General features: G+C 40.8%; 1 protein-coding gene across 1 annotated transcript; it reads right to left on the bottom strand.

Annotated features, from left to right (window-relative positions):
• Positions 1-1,957: 1,957 nt before the first annotated feature.
• Positions 1,958-21,134, bottom strand: l1cama (L1 cell adhesion molecule, paralog a). Its single transcript, XM_062426932.1, has 26 exons — positions 21,014-21,134; positions 17,897-17,999; positions 17,126-17,328; positions 16,051-16,173; positions 15,544-15,714; positions 13,861-13,972; positions 13,308-13,492; positions 12,031-12,162; positions 11,801-11,947; positions 9,868-9,979; positions 9,311-9,471; positions 9,052-9,211; positions 8,632-8,756; positions 8,333-8,434; positions 7,670-7,867; positions 7,508-7,578; positions 7,194-7,419; positions 6,993-7,108; positions 6,355-6,571; positions 5,885-6,007; positions 5,437-5,613; positions 5,230-5,343; positions 4,949-5,098; positions 3,964-4,095; positions 2,887-2,959; positions 1,958-2,472 (listed from the first exon to the last, which is right to left on the bottom strand). The coding sequence occupies exons 1-26, from the start codon at positions 21,132-21,134 to the stop codon at positions 2,211-2,213; spliced, it is 3,816 nt and encodes a 1,271-aa protein (XP_062282916.1). The 3' UTR covers positions 1,958-2,210.
• Between the last annotated feature and the right edge of the window lie 701 nt (positions 21,135-21,835).

The raw sequence follows: 21,835 nt of genomic DNA, 5'->3' as shown, positions 1-21,835 counted from the left end.
TTCCCCATGACACATGAAAAGCAAAGAGTGAGCGGCAGTCGAGTGAGTATCTGTGTGTGTACACTCATTCCTCATTCAAAGCTAACATTTGCCCAAACAGTGACAAACACAAATGTTTAGCAGCAGATAGTCAAGATAGAATATTGGCATATTTTGTGTCATCCATCGCTCCCGTATGAAAATAGATTTTTTTTTAAGTTTTGTTTGTCCTGAGTGTGTCTGTATAACCGACAAGGAGCTCACACACACCTCCTTCAATGCCACTAGCCTTTTTAGACATCCCATATACTTTACCTCTGAGATTGTGAGGTGATGCATGGCTAGTGGCAAGCTTTTATTTGAATAGGGAGAACTGAGATAGCAACGTTGCATATAGGTACTCCCTGTGGTATGCACAAACTGGCTTGCTGCATCCTGCCTCTCATGACTGTATCAGACAAAAAAACTCCACAGATATTCGCTTCACTGCAATGCATTTTTGGATGGCTACGGGCATGAACGCAATCTAAGCTTTCATTGTAATGCAACTATCACTAAATTACACTAATGTACAAGTTTTGATTTTGAAAATTTGCAAACATCTACAGAACAATGTGGATTTTTTTTCCTTTTTAATTTCTTTTCCTCAACTATGAACTATTTTTTTCTTTTTTCTTTTTGCTGGAACAGCCAAATAGCACTGCAATAATTAGTCAAAAACAGAAAATTTGAATTCATAGCAATAGTACAAAGAAGAAAAATGACAACTTGCAACATTTTAAAATTAAGTTAAGTTGTTTTAAACCTGCACATTTTTCACATTTTTATATCAAACATGGTTGGGTTCATCAAAACAATCTTTAAGGGTTGTATTTACATTCAGTGGGGGGAAAAAAACGTCCAGGTTTTCTCATAACCACTCTTATCTCTCCATTGCATTGTAACTCAGACTTTGTTTTAATCCGTAGCATCTAAATACAATGTTTGCCCAGCCCTAAAAATAATACATTCTATGTGTTTGATGTAAATACCAACTGTTTGCCTTCATCATAAATCCTTTAGCAATCATTTCACCCATCAGCTTGCTTTGATGAGGGCCTGAAAATAAAACTTGAGTGTTTGCCCACAAGACTCCCCTCTTTAATCTGTAAATATACATAAATACTGCTCTTCAAACTATTATAAATTAGAGTAGTATGAGATGGACAGGTATGAAAAGATTGTTAATTGGGACAACAATGTTTTTAATACAGTGTAGAAAGAGACAAGGACAGATACAGAAAGCTACACATATGTCTCAACACAAAAATTTACAATATCATTTCCAATAATGACATTACACTTCTGGTGGGAAGGCGAGAGTAATGACATCAATCTGGTGCTCTATGCAGACCAGCAGGCACAGGAACTTATAAGGAGCATGTACATATCTATAATACTGTATTATGGCTAAATAGATAGATGTAGATGCAGCTATATACACCAGATGCTACTCAGCATTTTCACAGCAAGTTCCCCTTAATGCATCCAATGTTATTTATAGTTAGAAACTTGGCTTCACTTAGTTTCAATGAAGACATCTCAATCTATGAATTATGTCAATAGAGAGGTCATGAATTACTGAGTTTTTATATGAATAGTGTAGAAAATAAATATGAAAAATAATGATATAAATAAAAATGACAAGTAACAAAATATCAGTAATAATCAGTCATAAAAAATGTCACTGGCTATTATAATCTGAGACATCACATGGTGTTAAACATATCGTGTGCGAAATAATATAAAATATGATCTTTCAAAGCACTACTCAGCTTCTTTATGGGACAATCCCTCTCATCCTTCTACCTATACAACATTCTGCCTTAATTTTTTTGTTTGTTTGCAGAGAGAAGAAAGAGGAGAAAGGGAGAGAAATGAATGTTAGTCATTTAGATATGTTGTTAATTACACAGATAAAGGAGAATAAGGGGGGTTTAAGGACATCTCCAGGTCAGAGTTGCTGTATGTCGCGTCAGTCACACATGTATCACATTGTCCACTACTTTGGACACTCCTTTGGTCAAAATAGTCCAGTCGATCAGATGACTGCCAGGAGCATCTGAATTGTCAATAAATTGATTGTGTATTAGTCAAAACTAAAAATGAGCAAGTCAACGGGGAACAGGAGCATAGGGGCACATATGTGTTGACATGTTTTGGTCTGTTAATCACCGGTGGATGTATGGGGGTTAATCGAGAATGGTGACTGCGTTGGGCAGGCCGTTGGTGGTTGGGGAGATGGTGGTGGAGTTGAGCAGGGAGTTATCTGGCAGGCTCTGGAGTGTTTCTGGGTCCTCGCTGGGCTGGCTGAACTGGCTGACCAGAGATTCATACATGATGGGCTCAGTGGTCCTGGCACTGCTGCTGTTGAAATCCAGGTTGTCCTTGCTACACAGCTTGCTATCCTCAACCAGGGACGCCTGGCTTTCTGAAAGCTTCACCTCAAGGTCACTACAGTTTAAGAGAGAATGAAAGTGAACGGAATAGGTGAAATATATCACTAAACGTAAAAAAAAAAAAAAAAAAAAAAAAGGAAAAATTAAATCTGCAGCCTTAAATGTGCCTGCGTGCAAACCGAGAATACAACTGCATTTCACTATGATTATGCCAAATATTAAAAAGGTACATAAGGCATAGGATAATAAATAATTGGGTTTCGGGAATCACATCAAAGCATACCTTTCTAGAGATCTGTATAGCAGGAGCAGGCATTAGGGAGAAAAGGAGACAATGGAAGGAACACAAAGGGTTAAGGAAAGAAAACAGTGCTGAGGGAATCAGGGCTGTGTTAGGAGTTAGAGGTTAAATAATCTATAGGAACATAATGTAACACTCAAAGACACCGTGTGCATTCAAATGACAAACCTGTACTCTCCAAAAGTCTCATCCTTCATAGGTCGTGCTTCCGAGTCCATCGGGCCCTCTTCTTTATCTTTCACTGAGAAGGAGAGAGATTATTGGATTTCATAATCTCTAAGATCTCAACCATGTTCCTCTCTAAGCCACTGTTTGAGACACTGGTAATGATATTCTGTCAGACAGCGAGATAACATCGAGTGACAACATTATCCTATAAAAATGTTTCAATATGTAAAGCAAAAGCATTTGGACCATCTGTAGACAGAATGTGTTTATTTCTGGGCTTTAGTTTGTATTTTTTATTTAATTTCTCATCTGAGTTTAAGGGAATTAACTACCACTATGAATCTAACTATTAAAATTCCAAATAATTTAAATAATGAATTGTTCAGAAGTACGATGCCAGTGGGTATGATCGGATTTATTATTCAATTAGTCTTTGCTTTTAGCACAGATGATTAAGTCTACTTTGAAAGGAAGTTACCCTTATTTTCCCTTGCTTCTCCCTCCCTGTGGAAAGGGATGAAAGCCTGGTGCTTTTGTCTGACCAGTCAGAAAGTGGCCTGCAGGTTGCAGTTAATGTTGTGGTTTGTGATTATTATTTCACAGTACTATCACAGTAAGGAAGTGAGGGCAGGCTTAGAGGTCTGTTTCACTACATGTTTGATATGAAGGCTGCAAGGGAGAAGTAAAAACTGGCCAGTTATTTGGAGTTCGACCTCTAAATGGATCAGAAAGAGTTAAGGGAGCTGTTTGTGGGAGCATTTTAAACATGGAGTATTTTTATTTTACTGTCTCCTTTCCAGTAATCTTGTTTACTGTGCTGCATTCTAGTAATTGCTTGGCTTCTCTTTGCTCTGCAGTGTCATTTTCATTATCGGAGAGCTTTATGGCTCCAGACTGTCCAGTGTTACCCAAAATGCCTTTGAAGATTGTGTTCTTAAAAAGGGCATGAAACCACTTGTCTAGAATTGCATTATTCCCACAAGCAACATTGTGCAGATGAGCTAACCAAGCAGATTCTTATAATTCAGCATCTCTACTTATGAATGCTTAATAGCCATCATGGTGGGTCACACTTACCTGAATACTTCCCCCCTTTACTCCTCTTGATGAAGCAGAGGATGAGCAGTATCAGCAGCAGCAGCACGATGGCACTCACAACGCCAATGAACCAACCCTGTGTTGCAAAGCTTGGCTGCACCTCTGTCACTCCTTCAGGAGGAAAAAAGGAGAGGATGATGGGAAGGAGAGAGAGGAAGATTTTTTGCAATTAAAGTACAAGAGGAGTGGAAAGGATAAAGAAGGAGAGATGAAATAAAAGAGGGAGAAGAATCTAGTCTCCCTTACCTGCCTGTCTGTGTCTCTGTGAGTATGGCACTCCTTCCCTGACTTGCCTGGTTCCTCAATGCATACATCTGTTTTCCATCAAGCTCATCATCATCAGCTGCATCATATCTACTTTGGCTCTTCAACCACTCCTCGCCAGATCTTTGTTTCTGCCTCAGTGGTAGCTAACTCTTCAGACCTCTCACGTGTATTACAGTGACTATTTCCAAGTGTTGATACCTCACTAACTGCTATTTCTCACAATTCGACTGCCTGCCTGCTTGCTTGCCTGCCTGCTCTCTAACCCACCACCACCTGTTCCCCTTTGCCAGACCTCATCACTCTCCCTCATTCATCACCACCCCTTAATCCACTTCCCTGGCAAAAAATCCTTTTCATTCATCTTAATTCAAGTCTTTTTCTGCCTTTGGATCCACATTACAAATCATAACATAAGAACAAAAGAGAAAGTGCATTATGTATTCAGACAGGGTAGGGTTCACTGGGGAACTGAAGAATGTTGCACAATACACCAAACTAACACATGTAATGGATCATTTCATATGGGTAACTAAGCGCTCTTTTCATGTAAGTCTTTGAAAGCACTTCACAGGAGGTGCAGGGAACTGCAAGACATTCTCTGCAGGATCAGGCTTTATATTTAGAAGTGGGAAACCCAGAGGAGCAGCAGAGAAGATGAAAGAACTAAACATGAATGAAGCCAGAGCGCCCATATTACCTGTTCCCTCTGTCTCGATGACAGTGTCCCAGAAATCGGTGTTGTTGTAGGTGAAGAGTAGACGATATTGAGAGCCAGGTGTCAGGCCCTGAAGCTGGTAAAAAGACTGAGAGGAGTTCACCATTTCTGTTTTCTTCGATTTACCGCCTTCTGCAAAGACATAACATGAAACTCACATGAATCCTCTCTGTTTAGGTGTCAGGAGAATAAAATTATTCTTATGAGGGATCAATCCTTTTAAAGAGATTTTAGATATGCACATATTAGTGTAGATATTATACCATTTTTGTTGATGGAGTGGATCTGGAAGTTAACATTCCTGTGTCTCTTCTTTGCCACCCAGCTGAGGTTAACTGAGGTTTCTCCTACAGACAGGCTAATGTTGACAGGAGGCGCTGAAAGACAATCAGACAAAGGAATCACATTCACAATCTGGTCCTGTACGTGTCAGAACTGTGGATGGAAAACATGATGAATCTGCTTTGTACCTCCATCCAGTGTGGTGGCACCCTCCCTCACGATGGGCTCTCCATCCCCAGCAATAGTGCGACCCCTCAGGTAGAAACGGTAGTGGCTGTGTCGGTCCAGGTTCCTTAAGGTGAGGTGGGTGACAGTGGAGTCCTCTATTGTCTCAACCTGCATGGGGCTATCATCACTCTCCACAACTGACCGCAGCACATACACAAAAACATTCAATCAGTGCTTGATCTTTAACGTATTGTTAAGGGTGACATGTGACTGACTGATGAGCATCATTAGCAGGCCATGCTTTTGACATTTCTCCTGTGTTATTGATTTTTTATGTTGAAATGTGTGGTGTTATATACACTACTGATGTTTTTACTGATGATGCACCATAGAAGCACCTATTAAACAGAATAATTTATGCGCTTGATGTTGGTAAGTTTGATGGATGAGCATGAAACTGCTGCTCACCCTGTTGGTACTGCAGTAGATATCCTGAGAGGATTCCATTGGGCTGACTAGGTGGTGTCCAGTGGAGGGTCATTTCTGTCTCTGATGGGCTGTCCAATGTCAGAGATGAGGGAGGACCAGGAACTAGCAGCAATACAAATAAGCCTGATTAAAATGCGCTTAGCTTCACAGGCATTATCGTACTGTTTTGATCATCCACTGTCATTTGTTTTCCCCAACACCTTGACTGTTCAATAATATCAATCACTGCATCAATTTCATCCCTCACCATCAACTCATGCTCTGGATATCAGTGTCATTTTCTCTGTTTTAATCCACTACCGCCCAGCTTGCTCCATCTTTGTCTCCCCCCATCTGTCATTACACCTCCACTCCCATTTTATCTATTACCTCCCTCCATTTTGAGCTTGTTGCCCTTCTCTCTTCCACCTCTCCCCATCTACCCCTGTTTTTTTCCCTCCATTTCTTACCTCCCTCATCAGTCTTGAAGGACAGTGCCTCAGAGAGCGGTCCTTCTCCCTTGCTGTTAAATACACGGACAGCCAGGTCATAGTGGGAGAATGGTCTAAGATCACCGATCACCTTCCTTTCCTCGTTGGCCCCAGTCTCCACCACCATAGAGGGCTCTGGCTCCCTGGCCCTTCGGCCTCGGTGGTGGCCCCTAGAGCCGGTCCTGGTCAAGTGGATCTGGAGCCAGAAAAAGAGGATATATGGGTTATATTGGCATTTGAACACTGAAATTTTTTTCAAACATTTCAAACATCCTAATTAAGTTAATATCATGTTGGTTTGAGAGATGTAGTCACATCTGAAGTGACACTTTCTGATAGCAGCGTTATAACTTCAGTCAGTACACTGTGTTTTCCAAAAGCTGTTTGAAAAAGAGAAAAAAAAAAGTCTTAGATGTTGAACCGAGGATACAGCATAGACCTAACTAACAGGAAAGGTAAGCAGTGTAAGTTCATTTTAAGTCTTCACAACCTAGAAACTTAAGAGAACTCTAAAGTCTTTGCCCACTCAAAAACTGGCTACCTCTGTTGTGAACACAAAATATGTATTCATCAGGACAAGGTTAGCTCAAACAACAGAGGGAATACAGGACCAGTACCTTGTATCCCAGCAGGTTTCCTCTGACTGTGTCTCTCTTTACTGCTGCCCAAGTCACCCTGATGGCAGTGCTGTTCAGTAGTGCAACACCCACATCCATAGGAGCCTCCAATGGTACTGAGAGATAATGACACACAGGACAGTGAAGAAAAGCTCATTGCTGAAAAACTGCTTGGAAAGTGTTTTAAAATGTAAAATTTACCATCCTCTCCCGAGTAGCCGATGGCAGGGTCTGGTTCAGGTCCGTCCCCTTCCTCATTAACAGCCTGCACTTTGATCTCAAAGGCAGAAAAGTTGCCAATGCCACTGACGATAAATGGTGGTGCTGTTGTGTAGTTTGTGTGCCAGCTAGGTCCATGCCCCAGTACTCGCCTCCACTGCACCCGGTACTTGAAGTCAGGTCCATTGAATTCACGCTTGTCCATTTCCTGTAGTGAAAGGAAGAGTAGCCAATATGCACACAATCTTTTTTTAAAACTGTTTAATGTTGTGCATTCATTCAGTTAACAGGTGTACCTTCCAAGTGATGACTAGGTTGTCTGGGTCTGTGGAGTCGCTCCTAACATCTTCAGGGTTATTGTCGGGAGCTATGATTGGAAAAAAGTTCAGTGTTTACTGTCACAATGGAAACTTGTAGTTACAAACACAGAAAGAAACAGGACAAGCCATGAGGCTAACCTTCAGCAGTTGTGTTGTAGATTTCAGATGGCTTGCTGGGGTTGCTTTTACCCACGTCATTCCTGGCAATGACCCGGAAACGGTAGGACATGTAGGGCCGCAGAGGGAGGGTAACACGCTCCTTGTTTCCGGGTACTTTCATCAGTTCTTCCAAACCCCTCTCCTTGGAACCTTGGTCCTCAAACTCAATCACATACTCTGCAGAGACAAAAAGGAGTGTCAAGGGGTGATGGACAGCGACGGGAGGACTTGAAGTAGCAATAACAGAGCAATAGATAAATAAATAAACACTCAGCAGAGATAACATCATACAGAGATAATCCAAGTTTCACAAGTCTGATGTTACAGGTACACAAGAAGTAAAGGTTAATGTTTGCATTTGTGTGTGTGTGTGTGTGTGTGTGTGTGTGTGTGTGTGTGTGTGTGTGTGTGTGTGTGTGTGTGTGTGTGTGTGTGTGTGTGTGTGTGTGTGTGTGTGTGTGTGTGTGTGTGTGTGTGTGTCTGTGCCATATCTACACTTGGTGGCACTACTGAAAAAGTCAAAATCACATCTGGAGAAATGTCACAATTTCCACTTCCAACACAAAAATTAAATAAATAAATAAATCCATATTGAAGTAATTTTTGTCATTATGTGTGTATGTATGCTTGTCTATACTCAACCTAGCACAGGGTTGTTGTGGTCATCTCCAGGACTCCAGCTGAGGGTGACAGCGCGATGCTTAGGTTCAGTGATCTGGAGGAGGGCAGGAGGGTCTGGACGATCTGAGGTGGGCAACAATGATATGATTACCACAACCACCTCTTATCATATGCATACAAAGGCACAAAGTTTAAACAAGGTCTTTCATTTGAAAACGATTAGAAAATTACTAAACAATGTTGAATTTATTGCATAAGCCTGCTGTAGTCTCAGACACTTGCTGGTGTTTGACCATACAGTATGTGTTCAGTGATCTTACCAATTAAAGTGAGGGTGCCGCTGGCTTCAGCCATGTCCAGGTTTGTGATGACCTGACAGGTGTAGATGCCTTGATCTTCTGTTTCCACATTAGCTATAATCAAGTCTGGTCCTTCAAATGTGTATCTGAAGAAATAGAGTCTTCAGTGTTATCCTCATTCATCCTCCTTTTAGTTATGATCACCCATATTTATCAATTATTATTATTCATTATTATTACTATATTATCTGTTTATGTAACAGGGATAAAACACATAGATATTCTAAAAACGTGGTAAAAAGAAATGTAATAAATGTAATTTATATACAGGATACAGTGAACAAATGAATAAAAAAAAGTAATTGATAAAATAATAACTCCTGTCAGTAATTTCTAAGATTATCTTCTTTATTGTTATCTTGTGTTTAAATATGGCCTTACTTTTCATCACTGTGGGACTCAAACAGCTTCTGACCATTCTTTCTCCACTGAAGGAGTGGGACGCCGAGACTGGGGTCAACTCTGGCCAGACAGGTGAAGGTTGCTGTATTTCCAGGCTGCGCCTTCAGAGCCTGTGGTGGTGACAGGATCACTGTCCTGTCTGGAGGAGAAAAACAGGAGACAGGAGACAAACAGTACAATACTGAGACATGAGGTGCAAATAAGCGTGTGCAACAAAGTGTGTATGTGTCTCACTCACTGATCACTTCCAGGATCGCACTGATTGACAAGTTGTTATACTGCACAGAGCAGGTGTAGGTGTCCTGATCACTGTGGGTGACATTAGCGATCTCGAGCCCCCCGTTGGTGAGCAGGTTAACTCTGGGATCTGCCAGAAGCGAGATGGTGCTTTCGCTCTCCCTGGAAAAAACAAACACATGCATCCAAAAAATACACATTAGAGACCTTTCAAGCATATAAAAAAAAGTAATTCAGCTCCTGCAATGGCTGATGTATTCACCAGTTTATTTGTCACTTTTTTTCTAATCTAATCCCCAACCAGACTGTTTTTTAAAATATAACAAAGCCTGATTTGATACCTGCCACACTGGCAATATTCAAAATAACAGCCCAGATGTAACAGCATTTGGCTGTTAATTTATGCATATTGTATAAAGAGCTATAAAGAGCTATAAAGAGCGATAATATCACCTCTGTGAAATTTGTTAAAATGAAAATCTGTGAGAAAGTAACAATACAATATGACCCAATGCCACAGAATATAGTGGAATAGAGTAGGTTGCTCGAGTGCCTCACCATGTGACTTTAGGTTTAGGAGAGCCAAAGCTCTCACACTCCAGTAAAGCCTTCTGGCCTTCTGTAAATTTGTATGTGATCTCATCCTCAGTGAGGATCTGGGGAGGCAGCTCTGAAACAAAACACAGAGAGAAATGAAATATACATGTAAACACACATAAATGAAGCAACACCTGCAAGCTGCAAAGAGAAATGTACACACATATTTAAATGTACTGTACAAAGCATATGTCTACTGTTGCAGAGTATACAGGATCTTGAAATCCACAGTCCAGTCAGCCGGATGGAAAAATAGCATGTTAAAGAAACCTTCCTCCCCTTCTGCCCAGGCCCATAGGCTCCCAATGATAATACTTCTCAAATTAACAATTTCTATTGAAATAAAGTTTGTGGGAAGATTTCCATCTGTTTTGCAGTCGTAAATCTTGCAAACAAAACTCTCTTCTTATGTACAGATAGAATTAAAGTTGAATTCAATAACATGATTTGTGGAAGAGAGGTTACAGAACTATCCAGTATGGCAGAGAGGATGGAGGAAAGCTTTGTCCAAAACAAGTATAAGCTTGAGCAATCTCAAATTAAATGGATGTAAGTACACTTGATTTTGCATAAATATGCATAAAGGGTTTGGAGTCATTCTTAATTTGCATATTTTTCTTGATAAAATATTTGAATCAACTTGTAGTGCAATTGTTATTTTAATTCATGTTTCATGTTTCTATCTGTTTTTATACAGATAGAGAGACAAAATCAATTCTTGAGTTTACCACAGTTATTAAATGCAATAAAGAATGAGGTGCCAAGGATTGATGCCAGGGGACACCATAAGTATGCATTGCGGACCGCATCTGCAGGTAGATGAAGATGGAGCTGCTAGGCAAATAAAAGTGTATTTAAGGTCTTGAAAATGTTTTTTAAAAGAGTTTTTGTTTTTGCCACTGTTGATATATAACCAGTTTGCCACCACTAAGTAAACTACTGTTTCTGAAGATAGTTGTGTCCAAATGCCATTTATGTCCTATTGACCTATTCTACCAACGTGTTTCAATGCATTAACAAAAAGTGCAATAATTGGTCCAAAATTATTCAAACTTTTTTTTTTTGGAAAGATCAGAACAAAAATATCCTTAATGGTATATGGCAGAACAATTTGTTTCTACAACTCAAGCCATAGTACAGCTACCTCCTTCACAAAACAGCATAAATAAAAGATAACACATTTCAAAGTTAGGAAAAGATAAACCTCCTGCCTGGCTGCTAATTGGGGCTGGCACATTACTCACACCAGATAAATTTTTGTTTGCAGTCTCTTCCAAAAACATACTGGGGGTGGTAGATGGATCATGTTAAAATATATATATTTTAGGTAATATATGGGTCCTGATTAATAGTCATGAAGCCAAAGTAATAAGTAATAATTATTATTACCATTCTTGCAATTCTTCTGTTCTTTTTTTTGTCCGTTGTAGTTTTTTGTTACAATTTTGTACAACTGATATATTAATCGGTGATCTCTCATCAAAGTCAACATCACCCATTGATAAATTCATTGGGCGTAGGGAGGATCTGTTCAAACTGATGCTGTAACTACAAAATCTTTGTTTAAAAAAGCTCAATTTAGCTATTATTTCAATTTATATTTATGTCTCCATTAAGTAGACACTGGACAACAACTTGAGCTTAAATACCTGTACTGTTCTTTTTTTGTAAAACTGTGATAATAACTGTATTTACATCTCTGTAGAAGCTTCCTTCTCTAATCACTTGCTGGAACATATCAAATACGAGAGATCAGTGTTTCCTTGTGGGAAACAATGCAGTCAGTGCTGAGATACCAAACCCTAATGCAGTACATATTCTACTTTAAATAAAAATGTTATCCAGATGTGTTGACTGACTGAAATGTATTAAGTAAGTAATATATATGGCTCACCAATGACATATACGTTGGTGTTGGTGAGGATGGTTCCATGCTTGTTGGAGGCATGGCACTGATAGATTGCAGTGTCTTCAAAATTGACATCATTTAGGATCAGGGATCCACTTGACGTCACAGTACGTCTGGGGTCGTTATCGGTTTCTGTTAAAAAAGCACACCATACACAGTCAGCACAGTAATCAGTAAGGTAAGGTGTTTAGGTATGTATGTGCAGGTGTACAGACCTGAGAGGGACATCCCGTTGATGGTCCAGCTGATAGTAGGAGTGGGGATGCCGTCTGCCTGGCAGTCTAGTCTGACATCCTCACCTGGGGCATACAACTGACTGACTGGCTCTTTGGTCCAGTAGGGAGCCGCTACAAGGGTACAAGGGGAGGAATATATTGATCACATACAGTGCAAGCAAAACATTATATTCTTAAGTTACACTGTACTGAACATTTACACAAGACAGTGTTGAGTAAAACTGATGGGATGATGGGTTACACCCTACAAGTCAAAATCTCAAAAATGAAACAGTTAATCACCATGGTGCCAAGAGGCACTTCATCAATTTTACAATTCAAAATCTATTTACTTGTTGCAGGACACTACTCAGCTTGTGACAGTTGCATAATGTCTTCTGTTGGTCTGGAGGCACTTTGTCAACTTTGATATTACCAAGGTATCTTAGCTTGGGCTTAAACAGACATTTTTTAACACAAAGCATGCAAATAAAGGACATGGAGCTTAAAATATACGGACATTTACCTAGCACAGAGGATCTAATGAATGTTGCTAATGAGTTGCATTGTAGGAAATGCAGGGCACAGTGTTTTTGGAGTTCAAACCATACTACAGACTTAATAGTCAGGATATCACTTTTGACTGTTTTTGTCCAGCTGTTTTTTCTTAATCTGGCTCTTGCTAGTGCCCCAGCTTGAATGAAAACTAAATCATCTGAGTACTTTTTCTAAGAGAAAAATGTATTTCCCCAAGTGGGGACAGATAATAATTTTGCCTCAGTTGCTAATTGTAAAGCAGGTTATATAAACAGGCAACTGGCTAAACTAAATGATGACAAGATACAATAATGTGATTAACTGTGAATCTGGATTACTGTTGCTACCATTGAACTGTAAAATCATCACTTTGGCTGAATTCTTCTTTATACCACATGAAATTTAGCATAGCATATACATATACATAGTATGAATTGTAACACTTCCACTGTGTGTACTTGAATGTGTGTATAGAAAATACAAAACCTTTCATAAGTGCATAAATTAGTCCATAAATGAAAGCCTTAATTTATAACTAGCATAGTATAAACACATCCACAAGAACAAAGTCTATAAACTAACAACATAAAATATATATATAACATATAATATACTGTTGTTGTTTTTTCATTAATTAAGTTTTGGTTGAAAAACTCCTGCATCTGTACATCTGACTAGATGGGTTGCTACAAAATGTGTCTATGAAATTTTTTTTGCATACATGAATGTGTGTTACGTACCTTCCACAGTCACAGTGTAAGTGTGTATGGCCTTCCCTTGAGAGTTTTCAGCTATACACTGATACTCGCCACCGTCGCTCTCAGAGATATTATTGAAGCGCAGGCGGCGGTCAAACATATCTTTGGTGGTCCGAGATTCAGACAGCTCTCCGTCTTTCCTGAGCCACAACACTTTGGGGGTTGGACTGAAGAGGAGAAGACAAGGGAGGAAGGAGTTTATCAGAAGAGGGAAGAAGGTGGATGGGCAAATGCAACAGAGGAAGGGAGAAACAGAAAAATTGGAATTGTGATTCCAATTGTGAAGTGCATGTGAAATGAAAGGTGCATGCAGAGAGAAAAAGAGACATGGAGGGTAAAAAGAGGAGATGCACATGAAGAGGAAAAGGTGGCAAAAAGCAGAGTTAGCAGGAGAAAGCAAAGGAGATGACATGAAGAGTGTAGGGAGGTAGTGGGAGGGGAGAAAGATGGATGGGAGGCAGGTAAGATTGATTAAAAGGAGTGGCTTAAGTTTTCTGATTGATGGAGGCAGGCACACACATACGCAAACACTCACAGGCCTTGGACGATGCACTCAAGCTCCAAAGTCTGGCCCCTAAGGGCGTCATAAGAGCTGTGGTTTCCAGCAGGTCTCATCATGTGGGGCCTCCTGTTCCGAACTGAGTTGGCTGGAGAAAGAGAGGTAGAAACACAAAGAAGGAACGAAAGATGCATACATATGCATGGGTCATTTTCAGATTGCTGTGCTGCTGACACAGCAGCCACTTTAGAGACTCTGACACACACACACACACACACGCACACACACACACACACACACACACACACACACACACACACACATCATGTGGAGAAGTTTTTACCTTCCTAACAACAAATCGTCATACAGATTTTCTGCACACACACTGAGGTCACATGTTAACATGTGTTCATCTCTCTGACCTCTAGTTGGGCCACAGATGCTGGCAGCCACATCTCAGTGTGAGCTGCATCTCATTACCACTGGGCTGAGGAGGTGATGGGACCCCTGCCGGCTCTGGAAGTGTCTACTGGATATGGTCATTGCTTTGGTCAGCACAACATACCACTACATGGGGTGAGTTGACTTTGGTTTAACGGTGGGGCCTCAGTGGTTCTCAACAAATACTATATCCCATACTGTGTGTGTCAATTTCAACTGATTTCTCTCAAATAAAGAGAACAATTAAAGAGACTGATATTTGCATTGCTTTGTTATCACTTGTTATTTTGTGTGCTATCAAAAGCCATACTGTATCTGTAAGTTTCATACTGCTGAGCTGGGGGAAATATATCACATCATCATCCTCAACATCATCTGTGTCTGTGGTATAGGTTTGATTATTCATGATGCATTTAAGGTATGTTACCATCCATCTGTGCAGGCTATATATCAAAATAAATATACTTGCATAACAAAAACGTGTATTGAGTTTAGGTTTTTTGTTTTGGGTTTTATTTGATCATATGAGAGTATGAAGAGAGAGAAAAAACACTGGGAAAGTGAGGAGATAATGATATGTGGAAAAGGTAACCTGCCAAAATCAAAAAGGGAATGTCACAGTTATATGGTGTGCATCTTAAACCAACTAACCGGTATACAGTGTAAACTTGTTTTTAAAGGCTCAGTTCACCCAAACAACCAAACATGTAGTCTTTTCATTGGAATTACTTTAACCCCACCTTTAAAAAAAAAAAGTCTCTATAAAAACTCTGGTGGCAGTTGTTTCTGGAAAGATTTGTTGCTGATTTTAAAAATTGAATTTGCCAATGCTATGAGCACTACAGTTGAAATCCCACTTGCCTTCTTTTAACTGAGGTAGAAGCAGAAATCCCAGAGGCAGATATATCAAAACCCAAACTATTTGCATGTCTTGATACCACTAGAGGTAAGTGAGAAAATATGCTGTTTGTAAGGTTGTTGAACCTACCCTTTGATATTATTTAAGAACACATAAAGTGAACTTTGGCCCTCTTGTGTGCTCTTTCACATATAATTCAATGTGTTTCCTATGAGGAGCAGTCATTATATACATTACAAAAATAATGTTATTGATGGCCAGTTTAATGAAGTACTCAGTTTCCTGCAACCTGGTCATTCTTAAGACTCACACTCTATCGGTTTAAATTTTGAATAAAGGCTTAAGATGCATGTCAGTATCAGTAATATCAGTACAGTCTAAGTCAGTGAGAGTTTTAGTTGATCCAGAATATAACTCACAGCGTTCGACAGTCAGAGTGGTGGGTTCCTTTGCCAGAATGGTGCGTGTTAAAAGGTACTGAACATTGCAGGTGTAGTCATCTCTGCTGTCCTTAATCATCAAATGAGCAAAGTATAGGTTTCCATCTTTCCCCACCACCACCCGTTCACTTAGCTTGATATGATGTAGCCCTGTAGAGAAAGGGAGAGAGGAGATGAGAAACAGAACAAAAGAGACAGAGGAGCTTATCAACTGAATGAAATAGTGAGAGGAAATAGAGGAGACACAATAGGATGAGATAAACAAAAAAAAGATGATAAAGAACAGCTGAAGATTAGGGGTAAGAATAGACTCCGCTTAGCCTAGAAAAGGTGATGAAGACTTTTAAAGAAAAATCTAGAGATAGATCAATTTATGAAAGAATATTCTCGACACAAAACGATGGAAAGATAGTCTAAATGAGAGATTTGCTTCAAGAGGCAGAAAAGGTTGTTATGGAGGAAGAGATGGAAGGATAATGTACTCACTCCAGTCCATCCAGTGAATGATAGGCTCCATAGAGCTCTGTGGGGGGTTACACTTCAGAACAATACTGCTTCCCTCTTCAGATTTCACCTTAATCTTTTCTTCTTTCTGCTGAGATGGGGGAACTAAAGGGAGGCAAGCAAGAACAAATACACACTCATAAGTCTGAGTAGTAACACATGCGATGAACATAATGTAAATGTACACAACCACCTGTACAACAACAAGCCAGATGAGGATAAGGAGCATGATTTATAAATTCATCGTTGGAACTTTAAAGATTCGAGATGAAGAAGGCGCCAAATTGTCTTTTTTCTTCTTGTAGAAGTAGAATGACATGATTTATGATTCATACATGTTTCCCCCCCTCCATCCCGCCCATTGTTGATAACCCCACAGGAGCTACTGAAGAGTGCTTCACATGACATCAACTCAAGAGCGTTTCTGGGGAAACCGTTGTCAGGGAAACTGTGAAGGAAGGAGGTCGCCCAGGAGAGATCCAGTCACACAGGTGGATGGATAAGCTTTTTACACTTGCCCAGGGGCCTTTGTGAATGTGTGTGCTTTTGCGAGCATGTGTGTTCATGAGTATATGCTGATTATCATGTTATTGCATGTAATTATGTTCTGGGTGGTGGTACCCTGAGCTCTCAGTGTGAGTCTCCATTTGCAAGCAAATGAGCTCTCTATAAAGCAGGGCAAGGAAAAGGTTTATACTCACAGCTGCTCACAGCTTTGTAAATCGTTCTGTTATTGCTGATAAAAAACAACAACTGAGCTCGCTTTCAAATCTGGACCTTAAGGGCATTTACAGGAGCGCTAATACTGAAACTGACATCTATAAAAGGCATGGAACGCCTCTAATGTAATGCAATAAGGGTGTTTGAAAACATATCAGAGGATGTTTGATGTGTTTGATACTATTTGAAGGGGTGTGATTTCTCTCAAACACTCACTGAGCCAGACTAAATCAGAAAAAAATCTAGTTATTAACAGTCTTCAAAATGTGGTCACTTTGTATTTCAGTAATTCATCAGTGGTTGTTTTAGTAGTGATAAGTCATGAGTGTCTTCTTACCATCCATGGTGAATATGGCCTCATTAGAGACTGCTGTCCCCAGCACGTTGGATGCATAGCATACGTATTTGCCTTGGTACTGCTTCAAGTTGTCCATAGTATTACTGAGTGTGTAGAATACAAATGAGCCGGAGTCTTTGGAAACCTTCAGCTCTGGGTCACTGCCTGGGTCAAACGCCTTTCCATCCTTTGTCCAATGGAAACTTGGACAAAGAATAATATAATCAGAAACACTAATGGCAGATTGTTCACTCAAATATCAAAGTCACAAAAACATTTCTGTGCCTTTGAAAGCAGTCACAACACAAATGAGATGATGTCCTTACATGTCACTGAATTTGAGGACACAAATAAATTGCTGCAAAATTGACACAAGGTGCCCCAGAGGGACTCATAAGCTTGTGCTGTGTAATTGCGATATTCATCTTTTACTTGGCAACCGGAGCAGTTTTCCACTTCAGAGCAGCTAAGACATTCTGAAAAGATTGCTCTGGGCTTAATGACATTTATCCCTTGATATGTAAAGTCTGACTGGGAGAATATGTGCTCTCATGTAATACTAATATGTAGATGTCAGCTGAACAAGGAGAGGGAAGGTCACTGTGCTCAGTTGTCTAAAAAGATTGTGGCGAGGTTCCTCCGTGACTAATATAGGATCATCAGACATAGACAAGCTGTGGTTTGTGTGTGTTTGTGTGTGTGTGTTTGTGTGCGTGTGTGTTTGTGTGCATGTGTGTGTGTGTATGTGTGTGTGTGTGTGTGCTGACTTACACCGGTGCAGGGTTGCCAGTGGCTTCGCAATTCATGCCGAGGTCTTCAACACTAAAGACGGTGACAGACCCTGGCTGTGTGGTGATCATTGGAGGCATCTTGACTGCAAAGACCAAAAAAAAGTTAGTGCTGTGACAAGTCACGCATGTGCATACCTATATGCTTTAGATAGGTACAGAGACATGCACATTCTCAGAATAGTGCTGCAGTCTTTAGTCTGCTGCGTTTACATGACCTGCTTTCCTTCTGCATGCTTCTTTAATAACTCCTGCTATGACACATATTACCCTGACTTAACACTCACATCCCTATGGCCGTTAATGGTTTAGCAAACAGCACAGAATAACCAGAGATACCACTAATTTTCAGTTTAAAAGCTGCCAATAAGCATTTCTCAGTCACTTGAAAAGACTCCCCAGAGAAAAAGAAATGAAATGTAGGCTGAGGAAAAGAGTGAGAGCAAGAGAATAGGCAGAGAAAATGGGTTGGGATGAGAGGAAACGGATACAGCATAATGTAAGAGGGAGAGTTCATGTAAAATAGATACATGGCACAGAGCCTGACAGACAGGGAGAGGGAGGGATAGCGTCTGTGAGCCTTGGGGAAATAAAGCAGGGATTTTGGAGGAAGAAAGTAATGACCATCAGAAGAGGTTTCGCTTTCTCTGTCACCACTCTCCATAACAGCCTTAAAGCAATGCCTCGATAGCAGACTGCTGGCATGCTGGGATGAGGCATGAAAACTGTACTGAACCAGCATATTTGATTCTTCCGCACGCTTTATGGCCCATCGTGTCGTGCTTTTATGTTCTGCTCCTTACAACTTATAGACAAGAAGTTAAACCTTTTTTTCCCCACATAGCTACAGGAACTATATGCATAGGCTGCTTGTAGTCGAATAGGGATAACAGCTTGATACTTGTTGTTAGAGTCTTTGATTTAACTTTAAGGGAAAGAGACAGAGCCCAAGCCAGAGATAAATATACCTTATGTAGGTAAATGGGTAAAGGAGGACACAGAGGATGGAGGGGAGGATGGGGAGGGGGCTGTGGTAGATGAGAATAAGGCGATAGAGATGAGGGCTGAGCAGACAAGGGAGACAGATGGAAGTGCAGTAAAGAGAGAGCACATGCAGAGAGAACAGCAAAGGGAGACAGAGACAGCGGAATAAAAAACAAACAAGGGATAGGTTCGCAAAGATTCATAGAGAGACAGATAGGGAGAGTGTGGGAATGTAATGAAAGAATTCCCACTGATATAAGAAATAAGCCCATTTCCTCAGCTGATCAAATTTAAGTTTGAGCTGCGGGCGCTACTCCATTATTGGCAGAGGAGGAGGAGGAGGAGGAGGAGAGGAGTCAGTGCTTAGTGCTTTAACTCCTCTTTATTTCCCTGTGTCTTTGATCTGACAGCCCTGCTGCCTCCTTACAGACACAGGCTTCTCACACTTCCTCCTCCCTGCCCCTACAGGGATCTCACATATTGGGAGTCACTGAGGCTAAACACACTCCTACATACAGAAAAAAAGTGCAGAGAAACACACACATCCTCACACGGAAACACTCAAGCATGTCTCCTGGCGGCACAGACTATAAAACACACAAAACCTGAAAAAGATGCATACAGTAAACACAGACACAAACGCAGGCATAACACTGCAAATCCACAGGATGGAAAATAACCTCTCTGGCAAAATGACAATGTTTACAATGAGCCCTGCCGGCACCTGTATTAAGACGGATATGTCAATAAAATTAAAAGCACTTACAATCACTTTGGCGGTCTGTTAGTCCACAGTGGTGGCCAGAATAAAGGAAATGAGGGGGGAACATTTTTAGTTGCAGTAAACAAGGAGAAAGAGATTGTTAAACATACAGATAGACAGGCTGAAAGCACCATTAGACAGATAGATAGATAGATAGATAGATAGATAGATAGATAGATAGATAGATAGATAGATAGATAGATAGATAGATAGATAGATACATAGATACATAGATAGATAGATAGATAGATAGATTTCCCTGAAAACGGAACAACAATTATGATACATGGACGATGAAGCACTGTAATGTCGCCTGTAATAGGGCGTAGCTTTTAACCCCAGCCTCCTTGACACAGATTCTAACGCATCTCCTTTATTGATCCTGATCACTGCCTCTAATTGAAAGGCAGAGGACACCTTGACCTTTTACATCTTTGACCTGCTCCTCCTTCCTCCTCCTCATCATCCTCCCTTCATCCCGCTTGGCCCTCTCACCTCCATGTCATCCAGTGCCTTTGGGAATTGGATCGGCATATTTACTGCATTTCATCAACGTTTACGTGATGTGTGTGTGTGTGTGTGTGTGTGTGTGTGTGTGTGTGTGTGTGTGTGTGTGTGTGTGTGTGTGTGTGTGTGTGTGTGTGTGTGGGTGTGTGTGTGTATGTGTGAGTGCAAGTGCTTGTTTGCACACACACTTTTGAACTCCGTGTGGGTGGTGAAAGACTGTGAATAATTGCAAGCCGTCTTAGATAAAGAGTGAACAACTAACACGGAAGTGGAAACAATATTCTCTGTCATTCAATTGGCGGTCTGTGGGTAGGCTTGAAGCAGCTGAGATGAGATGAAGATCAATTTCCCTGCAGGGCGACAAGCTCAGCTGTATTTCTAATGCCCACATATTGCTTTGAGGAGGATGAAATGAGAGCAATTGACGAAAAAACCTAGGTGGGTTTTTGGTATTACTCTGTTGTTGATTCAATTATTCACCAATCTGATTCTGGTTTGCACCAAGGAAACCGGATCAATAGTAGGACTAATCAATGCAGTATGAGGAGATCAATTACAAAGTAATTAGACGCAGCACAGGCACAGATGAGTGCTAAGCAAAGAAACCTCAGATAGTGCAGCCTTTTGAGCATAATAGTGCAATCCTACCCTGAATATCGAAGTTAGGCTACTGAAAGAGAAACATGTTCATTCTGCTCATTTGCACTAATTAATCATGATGAAAGATCATTATTAGCGTGCTTTGATGAATCAACAATGTAATTAACACAACAAATAGATCTTTGAACCTCGTGGAAAAATTAAGCTTCCATTGTTATGAATGGTACGATATGAATCTGTACTCACAGTTGGAGGGTATGTGTATGGCTGCATGGCTGAGCTGGGCAGTAAGGGAAAGGAGGAGGAGGAGGAGGCGGGAGGAGCACTGCCCCCTACTGCCAACCTGCTGTCGCTGCGTGTGAGGCATTGCTCACTGTCCCATCAAAGTCCCACCTGCTCACACACTCGTACAGTAAAATGCACACAGAGGGCAACCTCACACACTGAGCAAGTGCGAGGCTATGTTTGTCCTCCGAGAGGCCTCGTCTTTTTTTTCTCCCTCTCCTTTCGCTCTCTTCTTAAGTCAGGTCCACGCCCTCCTGCTGGTCTTCCCTCTGAAAGATGAAAGGGGGGGTGGGGGAGCAGAGAGAGGGAGGGGCAGAACGAGGCCATGTGTCAGAATGGGAGAAAAATTACCCTGCACCATGTGGTCAGACCTATAGACAGACCATGACATGGGAGTTAACACACCAATCGGAAGTTAAGGGCACACATCCTCACAAAAACCACCAACAATGCCTATCACTCAACCTGTTCCTCAAAAGAAATATATATATATATATTTAATTTGGTTAATTACATGACCAATGGCCCATATGGAGGGGCCAGTCAGCAGGGCAGATGAAGCTGAGCAGAGCCTCCCAGTACCCAGATGGGCTGTGGACAGACAAATGCAGATTGATGAAGAGTCAAATCAGATAATACGCGAGACAGGCATACAAATAGTGGACAATTAGGTTGACTTGTTGGGGTTGCATTGCATGGGCTGTAGAGTTTGGGTGATAGTGCTGTGATAAGCGTGTGATAAAGATGCTATCAGTCATGGTGAGTGAGGCAAGCCACCCCTGC

The sequence above is a fragment of the Scomber scombrus genome, chromosome 10 (assembly GCF_963691925.1).
Source record: "Scomber scombrus chromosome 10, fScoSco1.1, whole genome shotgun sequence".
NCBI classification, from domain to species: Eukaryota; Metazoa; Chordata; class Actinopteri; order Scombriformes; family Scombridae; genus Scomber; species Scomber scombrus.
Note: the sequence above shows the minus strand (reverse complement) of the source record. Positions and strands in the feature narration are given on the sequence as shown.

Coding starts and splice junctions, on each gene's coding strand:
- l1cama (XM_062426932.1), bottom strand. CDS start 21,134: ATGCCTCACACGCAGCGACAGCAGGTTGGCAGTAGGGGGCAGTGCTCC. Junction 13,973..15,543: donor CACTCTGACTGTCGAACGCT/GTGAGTTATATT, acceptor CTCTTTCTCCAG/CCAACTCAGTTCGGAACAGG. Junction 5,344..5,436: donor TGCCACCACACTGGATGGAG/GTACAAAGCAGA, acceptor ATTGTCTTTCAG/CGCCTCCTGTCAACATTAGC.